The sequence below is a fragment of the Neomonachus schauinslandi genome, chromosome 11 (genome assembly GCF_002201575.2).
Source record: "Neomonachus schauinslandi chromosome 11, ASM220157v2, whole genome shotgun sequence".
In the NCBI taxonomy this organism is placed as follows: domain Eukaryota; kingdom Metazoa; phylum Chordata; class Mammalia; order Carnivora; family Phocidae; genus Neomonachus; species Neomonachus schauinslandi.
Window position 1 is genome coordinate 39,245,262 of NC_058413.1, and position 12,004 is coordinate 39,257,265.

General features: G+C 38.9%; 1 protein-coding gene across 1 annotated transcript in view; it reads left to right on the forward strand.

Annotated features, from left to right (window-relative positions):
• HPS5 (HPS5 biogenesis of lysosomal organelles complex 2 subunit 2) overlaps positions 1–12,004 on the forward strand; it is a 47,077-nt gene that overhangs the window by 6,941 nt on the left and 28,132 nt on the right. The window contains exons 3-6 of the mRNA XM_044919243.1: positions 6,475–6,585; positions 6,753–6,817; positions 7,596–7,788; positions 9,357–9,490. Of these exons, the coding sequence (XP_044775178.1) occupies positions 6,475–6,585; positions 6,753–6,817; positions 7,596–7,788; positions 9,357–9,490 (503 nt within the window). The remainder of the gene's footprint in view (positions 1–6,474; positions 6,586–6,752; positions 6,818–7,595; positions 7,789–9,356; positions 9,491–12,004) is intronic.

The following is a 12,004-nucleotide window of genomic DNA, read 5'->3' on the forward strand; positions in this document are numbered from 1 at the left end:
AAAATGAACAACGATCATGAGGGTTGATTTCAGTTAGACTTTTTTAACTGCACGTTATGGGATGTCCTACCTGGTGTAGTATGGCTTAACCAATAAAGGTGTTTATAACCCTGTTGGAAGCTGTTGTTTCTGGGTTTAGTGTAGTGGCCCAATGATATCACTGAGGTACCAGGCTCTCCATCTTTCCTGTTCTATCATCATCCATATATTGGTTTTTAGTCACAGTTGCAAAATAGGTGTCCTGGCTCCAGTCTTGATGTTTCCATTAGCATCTCAAGCAGGAAAGATGGGGCCACAAGCAGAGGCTTTCTTTTCTTTTTTCCCCCCTGGGTTTATTGTTTATTTTTTTATTTTTAAAAAATTTGTTTATTTTATTTTTAAAATTATTTTTATTTATTTATTTATTTTTAAGATTTTAATTTATTTGACAGAGACACAGTGAGAGAGGGGACACAAGCAGGGGGAGTGGGAGAGGGAGAAGCAGGCTTCCTGCTGAGCAGAGAGCCCGATGTGGGACTCAATCCCAGGACCCTGAAGGCAGATGCTTAACAAGTGAGCCACCCAGGCACCCTATTTTATTTTTTTTAAATCATGGTAAGTGTACTTTTTTTAAGCAGTTTTTTTTTTTTTTTTAGATTTTACTTATTTGAGAGAGTGAGAGAGAGAGCACTAGCAGGGGAGAGAGAGGGAGAAGCATGCTCCCCGCTGGGGCTCAGTCCCAGGACCCTGAGATCATGACCTGAGCGGAATGCAGACTCTTAACCGACTGAGCCACCCAGCTGCCCCATGATAAGTGTACTTTTAATCCCCATCCCCTATTTCCCCCGTTCCCCCACCTACCTCCCCTCTGGTAACCATCAGTTTGTTCTCTATAATTAAGATTGTCTGTTTCTTGGGGCACCTGAGTAGCTCAGTTGGTTAAGCATCCACTTGTCAGTTTTGGCTCAGGTCGTGATCTCAGGGTTGTGGGATCCAGCTCTGCACTGGGTTCCGTGCTGAATGTGGAGCCTGCTTGGGATGCTTTCTCTCCTTTTCCCCCTGACTCTCCCTCCCCCTCTTTAAAAAAAAAAAAAAAGAGTCTGTTTCTTGGTTTGTTTCTCTAGCTCTTTTTTTTTTTCCTTTGCTTGTTTGTTTCTTAAATTCCACAGTGAGATCATATGGTATTTTATCTTTCTCTGACTTCACTTAGCATTATACACTCTAGCTCCATCCATGTGGGTGCACATGGCAAGATTTCATTCTTTTTCTATGGCTGAGTAATATTCTGTTGTAGATACATACCACATTTTCTTTATCCATTCGTCGATGGACACTTGAGCTACTTCCATAGTTTGGCTGTTGTAAATAACGCGGTAGTAAACGTAGAGGTGCATGTATCCCTCTGAATTAGTGTTTTTTTATTTTTTTAAAAAAAGTTATTTATTTGAGAGAGAGAGAAAGAGAGAATGCGCACAGAGGGAGAGGAAGGAGCAGACTCACCGCTGAGCAGAGAGCCCGATGCGGGGCTCAATCCCAGAACCCCGAGATCATGACCCAAGCCGAAGGTGGATGCTTAACTGACTGAGCCACCCAGGTGCCCCATGTTCTTTGTATTTTTTGTGTAAATACCCAGTAGAGCAATTACTGGGTCCTAGAGTAGTTCTGCTTTTAATTTTTTGAGGAATCTCCATACTGTTTTCCACAGTGGCTGCGCCGGTTTTCATTCCCACCAACAGTGCAAAAGGGTTCCTTTTCTCCACATCCTTGCCAACACTTGTTTCTTGTGTTTTTGATTTTAGCCACTCTGATAGGTAGGAGGTGATGTCTTATTTTGGTTTTGATTTGCATTTCCCTGATGATGAGTGATACTGAGCATCTTTTCATGTATCTGTTGGCCATCTGTATGTCCTCTTTGGAAGAACGTTTGTTCATGTCATCTGCCCATTTTTTAATCAGATTATTTTTTGGATATTTTGGGTTTTTGAGTATTGAGTTGTATAAGTTATCTATATATTTTGGATACTAACCCTTTATCGGATATGTTGTTTATAAATATCTTCTCCCATTCAGTAGGTTGCCTTTTAGTTTTGTTGATTGTTTCCTTTGTTGTGTAGAAACTTTTTATTTTGATATAGTCCCACTAGTTTATTTTGGCTTTTATTTCCTTTGCCTCAGGAGACATATCTAGAAAAATGTTGCTGTGGCCAATGTCCGAGATAACTGCCTATGCTCTCTTCTTGGATTTTTATGGTTTCAGGTCTCACATTTAGGTCTTTAATCCATTTTTAGTTTATTTTTGTGTATGGGGTTAGAAAGTGGTCCAGTTTCATTCTTTTGCATGTGGCTGTCCAGTTTTCCCAGCACCATTTGTTGAAGAGACTGTTTTTTCCCATTGTTTATTTATTCCTCCTTTGTTGAAGATTAATTGACCTTATACTCGTGGGTTTATTTCTGGGTTTTCTGTTCTGTTCCATTGATCTATGTGTCTGTTTTCATGCCAGTACCATACTGTCTTAATTACTACCACTTTGTAACATAACTTGAAATCAAGACTTGTGATACCTCCAGTGTTTCAAGATTGCTTTGGCTCTTCAAGGCCTTCTGTAGTTTCTTTCTTTCTTTCTTTCTTTTTTTTTAAAGATTTTATTTATTTATTTGACACAGAGAGAAAGTGAGAGAGGGAACACAAGCAGGGGGAGTTGGAGAGGGAGATTCAGGCTTCCCGCTGAGCAGGGAGCCCGATGTGGGGCTCTATCCCAGGACCCTGGGATCATGACCTGAGCTGAAGGCAGACGCTTAACGAATGAGCCACCCAGGTGCCCCCTTTTGTAGTTTCATATAAATTTTGGAATTGTTTGTTGTAGTTCTGTGAAAAATGCTGTTGGTATTTTGATACAGATTGCATTAAATCTGTAGATTGTGTTGGGTAGTATAGACATTTCAACAATATTTGTTCTTCCAACCTGTGAGCATGGAACATCTTTCCTTTTTTTTTTTTTTGCATCATCTTGAATTTCTTTCATCGGTGTTTTATAGTTTTCAGAGTACAGGATTTTCATCTCTTTTGGTTAAATTTATTCTTTGATACTGTTTTTGGTGCAGTTGTAAACGGGATTTTTTTTTTTAATTTCATTTTCTGCTGCTTCATTAATAGTGTATAGGAATGCAACAGATTTCTGTACATTGATTTTGTATCCTGTGACTTTACTGTATTTACTTTATCAGATCTGGTAGTTTTTTGGTGGAGTCCTTAGGGTTTTCTATATATACTATCATGTTATCTGCAAGTAGTGGGGGTGTTACTTCTTCCTTACTGATTTCAATGCCTTTTATTTCTTTATGTTGTCTACTATCTGTGGCTAGGACTTCCAGTAGTATGTTGAGTAAAAGTGGTGAGATTGGACATCCTTGTCTTGTTCCTGACCTTAGGGGAACAGGTCCGTTTTAGCCCATTGAGTATGATGTCGTCTGTGGATTTTTCATAGAAGGTCTTTATTATGTTGGAGTATGTTCCTTCTGGACCTACTTTGCAGAGGATTTTTAGCATGAATGGATTTTGTACCTTGTCAGGTGTTTTTTCTGCATCTATTGAAATGATTATATGGTTTTTATCCTTTTTCTTACTTATGTGATGTATCATGTTGATTGTTTGCGAATACTGAACCATCCTTGTATCCTGGGAATAAATCCCATTTGATTGGGTATGTGATTTTTTTAATGTATTGTTGGATTCAGCTTGCTAATATTTTGTCGAGGATATTTGCTTCGATATTCATGAGAGATATTGGCCTGTAGTTCTGTTTTTTGTGGTGTTTTTATCTGGTTTTGATATCAGGGTGGTAATGGCCTCATTGAATGAATTTGGAAGTTTTCCTTCCTCTTGTATTTTTTGGAATAGTTTGAGAAGAATAGGTAGTAAGTCTTATTTATTTATTTTAAAGATTTATTTCTTTGTTTTAGAGACCAAGTGAGCAGTGTGCACATGCAGGTGGGGGGAGGGCAGAGGAAGAGGGGGAGAGAGAGAACCCCCCAGGAAGACTCCCCACTGAGTGTGGATCCCGACTGGAGGGTGGTACTTGATCCCACAACCCCAAGATCATGACCTGAGCCAAAACCAAGAGTCAGGAATACCTGGCTGGCTCAGTTGGTTAAGTGTCTGCCTTCAACTCAGGTCATGATCCTGGGGTCCTGGGATTAAGTCCCGCATCAGGCTCCCTGCTCAGCGGGGAGCCTGCTTCTCCCTCTGCCTGCTGCTCCCCCTGCTTGTGCATGAGCACTCCCTCGTGTTCGCTCTCTCTCTCTCTCTGACAAATAAATAAATAAATAAAAATCTTTAATTAAAACAAAACAATGAAAACAAACCAAGAGTCAGATGCTCAACCAACTACTGAACCACCCAGGCCCCCCAGTAGTAACTCTTCTTTAAATGTTTCATAGAATTCTCTTGTGAAGCCATCTGGCCTTGGACTTTTGTTTGTTGGGAGTTTTTTGATTACTTCAATTCAGTTTCATTGCTGGTAATTGGTCTGTTCAAATTTTCTATTTCCTCCTGCTTTAGTTTTGGGAGATTAAATTTCTAGGAACAGTTTTGGGAGATTACATTTCTAGGTACTTACCCATTTCTTTTAAGTTGTTCAGTTTGTTGGCATACAGGTTTTCATAATATTCTGTTACAGTTTTATTTCTGTGGTGTTGGTTATTTCTCCTCTTTCATTAGTGATTTTGTTTATTTGGGTCTTCTCTCTGTTGTTGTTTTTTTTTTTAATGAGTCTGGCTACAGGTTTATCAATTTTGTTGATCTTTTCAGAGAACCAGCTCCTGGTTTCACTGATCTGTTGTATTTTTTTAGTTTCTATATCATTTTTTTTTTTTCTGCTCTAATCTTTATTATTTCCTTCCTTTTGCTTGGTTTAGGTTTTATCCTCCTTTTTCTAGCTCTTTAGGTGTGAGGTTAGGTTGTTTGAGATTTTTCTTGTGTCTTGATTGTAGGCCTGTATTGCTGTCAACTTTGCTCTTAGAACTACTTTTGCTGCATCAAAGATTTTGGACCGTTGTTTTCATTTTCATTTGTTTCCATGTAATTTTTTATTTCTTCTTTGATTTCTTGGTTGATCCATTCATTGTTTAGTAGCATATTATTTAATATCCATGTATTTGTGCTCTTTCCAAATTTTTTATTGTGGTTGATTTCTAGTTTCATAGTGTTGTGGTCAGAAAAGGTGCATGGTAGGACTTTGATTTTGTTTTAATTTATTGAGACTTGTTTTGTGGCCTAATGTGTGATCTATTCTGGAAACTGTTCCATGTGCACTTTAAAGAGTGTGTACTCTGCTGTTTTAGGGTGGAATGTTCTAAATATGCCTGTTAAATTCATCTGGTGCAGCGTGTCATTCAAAGCCACTGTTTTCTTGTTGATTTTCTGTTTGGATGATTTATCCATTGATGTGAATAGGGTGTTCAAGTCCCCTACTATTATTGTATCATTATCCATTGTTTTTCAAAGGCTTTCTTTTCTTTAGACTCTGCCTTTTACCTAGTAAGGCAAACCTTTCTAAGAAACTCTAGCAGGCTTATTATTAGCTGGATGTTAGTCACATAGCTCCCCCCCTAGCTTCAAGAGAAAATGGGTAATGGGGCACCTGGGTGGCTCAGTCAGTTAAGCGTCTGCCTTCGGCTCATGTCGTGATCTCAGGGTCCTGGGATCAGAGCCCCATGTCAAGCTCCCTGCTCAGCGGGGAGCCTGCTTCTCCCTCTCCCTCTGCCTGCTGCTTCCCCTGCTTGTGCTCTCTCTCTCTCTGTCAAATAAATAAATAAAATCTTAAAAAAGGAGAGAGAGACTGGGTAAATGAATATTTAGATTTTCCAGCTTCTGTGGTGGAAAGCAAGGTTGAGAGTGTTGGGAGTGTCTGTTCATCAGCCAAGCAACAAATTTTGCCACAGAATATTATTGGTCCCAGCATGGCCACTGTTTTTTTCTGGTAGATAAGGAAAGGAATCAGCAAGCTGAGCGTGGTTGGGGGAGACATAATTGACCTGCATCTGTGTCTTCCACAGTCCTACTTGTTCTAAAAGCTGTGGGTAGTTTGTGTGCCAATTATGTAGACTAGAAATGATTCAAGTGAGTAAATGGTTAAAGCATTGCTTTATCGCCTGGAGACTTACTTGATCTTTCATCCTTGTGGTCAACATTGGAATGACCAAGCCAAATTATGCAAAAGATGAATGGTCTGATAACTGGATTTTGCTAAGAGAAAATTACTCATTTGTACAGTTGAGCCTATTCAGTCATTTTGAGATTCAATTAAACATTTAAAACCAAAATGTTCTGTATGTTTCACTATACTAGAATGAAAGGGTGAGTGCCATTATGTGGTGGCCAACTGGGCAGGGGGTAGGGTTGGGGGAGGAACCTGCTACACAGATCCTTCGTATTTATTTCCGGTAGTTAATTTGGTTATGTGACTATGATGATCTTGTCTGTTTAAATGTTTTTAGTGCACGAGCATAGCTGTGTCTCGGAAATGGTTGGCTTTGGGCAGTTCAGGAGGAGGACTCAATCTCATTCAGAAAGAAGGCTGGAAGCACAGGCTTTTTCTTTCACACAGGGTAAGATTAAGGGTAGTCCTGTCATACCATTTGGACTATCTTTCGTAAATTTGAATTTCTCTATTATGAATAATCATTTGGAGTAAAAGGAGAATGTAAATCTTGAGATTTAAAAGTAAAAAATGAACATTTTTGAGACGCCTAATATTTTTCCTTTTGTGTTACAGGAAGGTGCAATTTCTCAGGTTGCCTGTTGTTTACATGATGATGATTATGTTGCTGTAGCTACCAGGTGAGAAACTCCTTTAAAATGATCTGATCTTTCCTAAATACATTTTTAAATTAAATTAAATTTAATTTAATTTTATTATTTATTTTATTTTATTTTGATTTAATTTAACTTAATTTTATATTTTATTTTATTTTATTTTATTTTATTTTATTATTTTATTTTTTTGAGAGTGAGCAGCAGGGGGAAGGGCAGAGGAAGAGGGAGAGAAAGAATCCCAAGCAGGCTGTCTGCTGAGTGTGGAGCCCGATGCCATGCAGGGGTTCCATCTATGACCCTGAGATCACGACCTGAGCCGAAATCAAGAGTCCAAAGACACTTAACTGACTGAGCCACCCAGGTGACCCTCTAAATACAGTTTAAATTGACAGATGTAGTTGTATGTTTGTTAGGGTGGCCAACCATCCTGGTTTGCCTATGATTGTCCCCAATTTTAGCACTGAAAGTCTCGTGTCCTAAGGAACTCTCTCAGTTCCCTGCAAACCAGGACAGATAGATAGTTGGTCACTATGGTTTATGGAAAATGTCAGTGTGAGGCAACAATATTTCAGTGGCCTTAAAAGAGAAAGGTGACAGAGATAATTTAGAAAGTCTAAGTTCTCTTGTACTAGATAGGTGGACTAAAAGTAAGGAAATTAGTATCTTGACTTTCTACTTTTTTTTTTTTTTTTAAGAACAGGAGTTTGCCTGTAAATTTAATATAATTGATACTGTGATACAAAGAAATTGCACCTTTTTCACCATTGCCAAAAATCTGCCTCTATGACTCATTTTCTTGCAGTCAAGGTCTTATAGTTGTTTGGGAATTAAATCAGGAGCGTCGTGGGAAACCAGAACGAATTTATGTGTCTTCAGAGCATAAAGGCCGAAAAGTTACAGCTCTCTGTTGGGACACAGCTATTCTTAGAGTTTTTGTAGGTGATCATATGGGGAAAGTTTCTGCCATCAAACTTAACACTTCTAAACAAGCAAAGGTAAGAATCAGTCCAGTTCTTTGTGTATGTGGGTGAGATATAAGATACTGTCTTACATAATTTCAATTGAAGGACACAATTATATCTATTATATTTCTTGGGGGACTGATCTAGAGCCCAGACTATTAATTTTGAGGAGACTTGTTTGTGTGTAGTACATATAGTAGCCTGGTTTAGCTTGATACTGTTGCAGGGTATCTTTTGTGAGTTAACTTCAATAATTTGCACATTGTCTATTACAGTACTCTGTAATTCACCTGTATGGCACACTTAAATTAAGCATTAATACTAGAGTATTAATAAAGTTAAGATGCGGGACACCCGTCTGCCTTCAGCTCGGGTCATGATCCCAGGATCCTGGGATTGAGTCCCACATCGGGCTCCATGCTCAGTGGGGAGCATGCTTCTCCCTGTGTCTGCCCCTCCCCCTGCTTGTCCACGTGCTCTTGCTCTCTCTCTCGCTCGCTCTCTCTGACAAATAAATAAAATTAAAAAAAAAAAATAAAGATGCCTCTTTTTTTCTTTCCTTTTTTTTATTTTGAGAGAGAGAGAATAAATGGGGGTAGGGACAGAGGGAGAGAATCTTTCAGACTCCTCGCTGAGCTCAGAGCCCGATGCAGGGCTTGATCCCAGGACCTATGAGATCACGACCTGAGCTGAAACCAAGAGTTGGACGCTTAACTGACTGAGCCACCCAGGTGCCCCGATAAGATGCCTCTTTATTTTGTGTGAACAAAATGGGAAACATAGAAATGGTATCAGTTGTCCAGGCACCTATTTTCCTGGTCCCTGTTTAGAAGAAACTCATGAGTCTAGGTATATTTTTTTCTCAGAATGGATGTGACTTACCATAAATTGAACCTTAAAAGGTACCTCCTGAATTGTGTTCAACTGCCGGGGTCCCAGGCTTCCTGCTACAGTTGTTGGAGTAGAAGGGTTAAGTTTCAGGTTATCCTAACAGAATGCTCCTGTCTCTCATTAAGGCAGAGCAGACCAAATTCTTACTGTCCCTCTTCTCTAAAATTGTTGTAGTGGGGAGCTTGGCTTATTTCCACGTAGGATTTTTGCAGGAAAGAAGAAATCTAACTACCATTGGCTTAATTATTTTGTTTTAATTAACACATAAGAATATTCTTCTGATTTGGCCATGGTAACCCATCAAAGTTACCTCTAGATTCCTAACATATTTTTGATCCCAAAAAACATTCGGAACCTTACAGGTAGTATAGCCCTAATTTGTCTTTTTTTCCAAAGGGAGAAGTACTGTTTTCGGTGTGACAAAGTTCTGTCACATGTTCCAAAACTTGCTTTTGTCTTTGTCGTTCCAGCTTCTAAGATTAGATAACCAGAAACAGAGCCTTAAGAGTTGTCTTCTACAGTTATGTAACGAAGTATTTCACAGCTTTTTAAATGAGTGAAACTTTGATATCCTAACAGGCAAATTAAATTTTGGCCCATTTAAAATTTTTATTTTGCTATCCAAAATTATTTTCACTTAAAAGGTAAAGAGAAAGAAATTGTATGGGTATGTAAAGATGAGTCTTCTTTCCTTGTCATGTCTCTTTTAGGCAGCTGCTGCCTTTGTGATGTTTCCTGTTCAAACAGTAACAACAGTTGACTCCTGTGTTGTGCAGTTAGATTATTTGGATGGAAGACTACTTATATCTTCACTTACTCGATCCTTCTTGTGTGACACTGAGAGGTATATTGACCAACCATGAGTCATAGGTTATGCAGAATTCTAGAACTCTCAGAGACTTAGAAGTCATCTAGCCCAAACCCCTTCATTCAGTAATACAGATGCTAATGAGGAACCAGCTGTGTGCAAGCTAATGTTAGAGAATAGGAAAGACGGGAGACTGAGACAGTCCAGTGGGCAACTAAGACAGATGTTCAGTTAACTCCATGAAGTATGGTCAAAGGACCTTGAGGGAAGGCCTGACAAAGGCCTGTTTCAATATGGGGAATCAGGAAGTCTTCCTTGATTGAATTTGTTGTTGTTTAGATTTGTTGTATGTTTAATAGAATTTTACTAATGGGTAAAATTGGGTGAAGAATAATTAAGAGCTTTGTGAAGCTGACATATTTTACCAAAATCTCAAGGGTTGAACCAAAGGTTCAGTGAATGGCAAAGGAGTGTTTCTCTGAACAGATTGGTCTCTGAAACACCAGAACAAAATAGGAAACAACTTGGAATAAGTATTATGTATCACTGTGCTAAAGTTCCTCAGACATCCTCACTGCAGGGAAATTTTCACTCCTGATTCTTTTTTCCCCACTACCATATTCTTCAGGACCAGCCACCCTTTTGAATATTTATTAAGGAAATTTTGAGCATACATAAAGGAGAATTGTATATTGAATCCCCATGAAACCACTCGGCAGCTTCAATAATTTTGATGATGATTTTTGGTAGGCTAAATTTGGAGTAAGAGGGGAAGGAAGGGACATTCTAGCAGGAAGGAACAGCCTCTTGGGGAAAAGTGAGAAAGAATTAGGCATATTTTAAAACCTACCAGCCTGGCTTAAGTAGGGGAGTTGGGGAAGATCAAGTTGGTAAATTGGCACCATAGAGTGACAGCCTTAAATGTCACATTAATTAAGTGGGTTCTCAGGTCATTTTAAGAAAGTGTGCATATAGAATATCAGGATTTGAAAATTGATGTCCTTAGAATTCTCCAGGCTTGGAAAGTCTTAATTTCCAGGAGTTTATACATCTCAATTAGAAGGCTGCTATTCTGGAAAGCAGGAGATTATTACAAAAGGTTTGAAGGAATGTATTCGGAGTCAGGGATGGTAGAGGGAAGGTTGGGGAGAAGGTATACTATGTATTTATTTTCTTGGATGGAAAAGGCATGTGGAAAGGAGGCCAGTTATAGCAGGTGGCAGGTGTCTGATACCAGAGAACCTAGCTGGACAGCAGAGAGGCAAGGCTTTGAGATGCACCTGGTCAGTTTACATGGAATTAGTGGGAAGGAGGATGTACTTGGTTCTGACTTGTCTCAGACAAGTTAGACTTGTCTGAAGTTAGACTTAGAGAATTGGAGATCATCTAGTATCACCCTTTCATTCTTGCAGATCAGAAAGCCTAGGCATCCCAAGTGATAGAGCATGCCTGCAAAACTAGAACTTTTCTGTCTCAATTCTGTGCCTCTGCTCTTATCTCACAGTTCCCCCAAAACATCCTTTGACGTTGGACCTTTGGCCATTAACTCCACACTTGAGATTTTTAAAGTATTAACTTCACCAAGTTCCTAACTATTTTTGTCTGTAGATTTTCAAGTTTTCCAAGGGACCCAATTTAGAAAGATACATGATAGACTTTTTAAAATAAAGAGCTAAATAAGTAGAGGTTTATTTTTCCTTCTGTGCAATGGAGTTGCTAATCATCATTTTCCCATTCACAGGGATGTGGCTAGAGTTGGTTATGAGAATAACATAGATTCTGCTGCTAGAATAACATGTTAAAGAAATGCCCACTTCCTGTTGACTGGAATTCAGTATGGGGGGAAATGGATAGTACAATAATTTATGTTTAAAATTTTTTGTTTGTTTCAACGAACTATATTCCCTCCCAACAAACAGCATTTTTTTTTTTTTTTTTTAAGTAGGCTATACACCCAGCATGGAGCTCAATGCGGGTCTTAAACTCATGACCCTGAGATCAAGACCTGAACTCTGAGATCAAGAGTCAGACCCTTAACCGACTGAGCCATCAGGCGCACCAGCATTTTTATTTTTGAAAAGGGGGCTCTTAGTAACTAATTGAAGGGATAGATACAAATTTTCTTCTCCTGCCAGCAACTGGCTACTTTCTGTTAGTATTGTTGATGAGCAGGGTGGATCCCAGGAAGGAATAGAAAAAATAGAAACAAAGAACCTATGGTATAGGGGAGAGAACATTGACTAATGGAGCCTGACAATATGATTGCAAATTCTGGCTCTGCCACTTTTTAAGCCATGCTAAATGTTGGTTTCCCCATCCAGAAGGTGGAGATAGTTTTAAGGATTAACTAAGATAACGTATATGAAATACTTACTAGCCTTGTGCCTGTTACATATTTGAAAATGTAGAAAGCAAGGTTAATGAGCATATGAGTAAGAATGAGTTGCCTATATTTGTTCACTCAGCAAACATTTATTGCACTCTTCTGGACCCTTAGCACTGTATTAAGCATCATAGAGGATATAAGGTAGTCAAGAAATAATTTCCCGA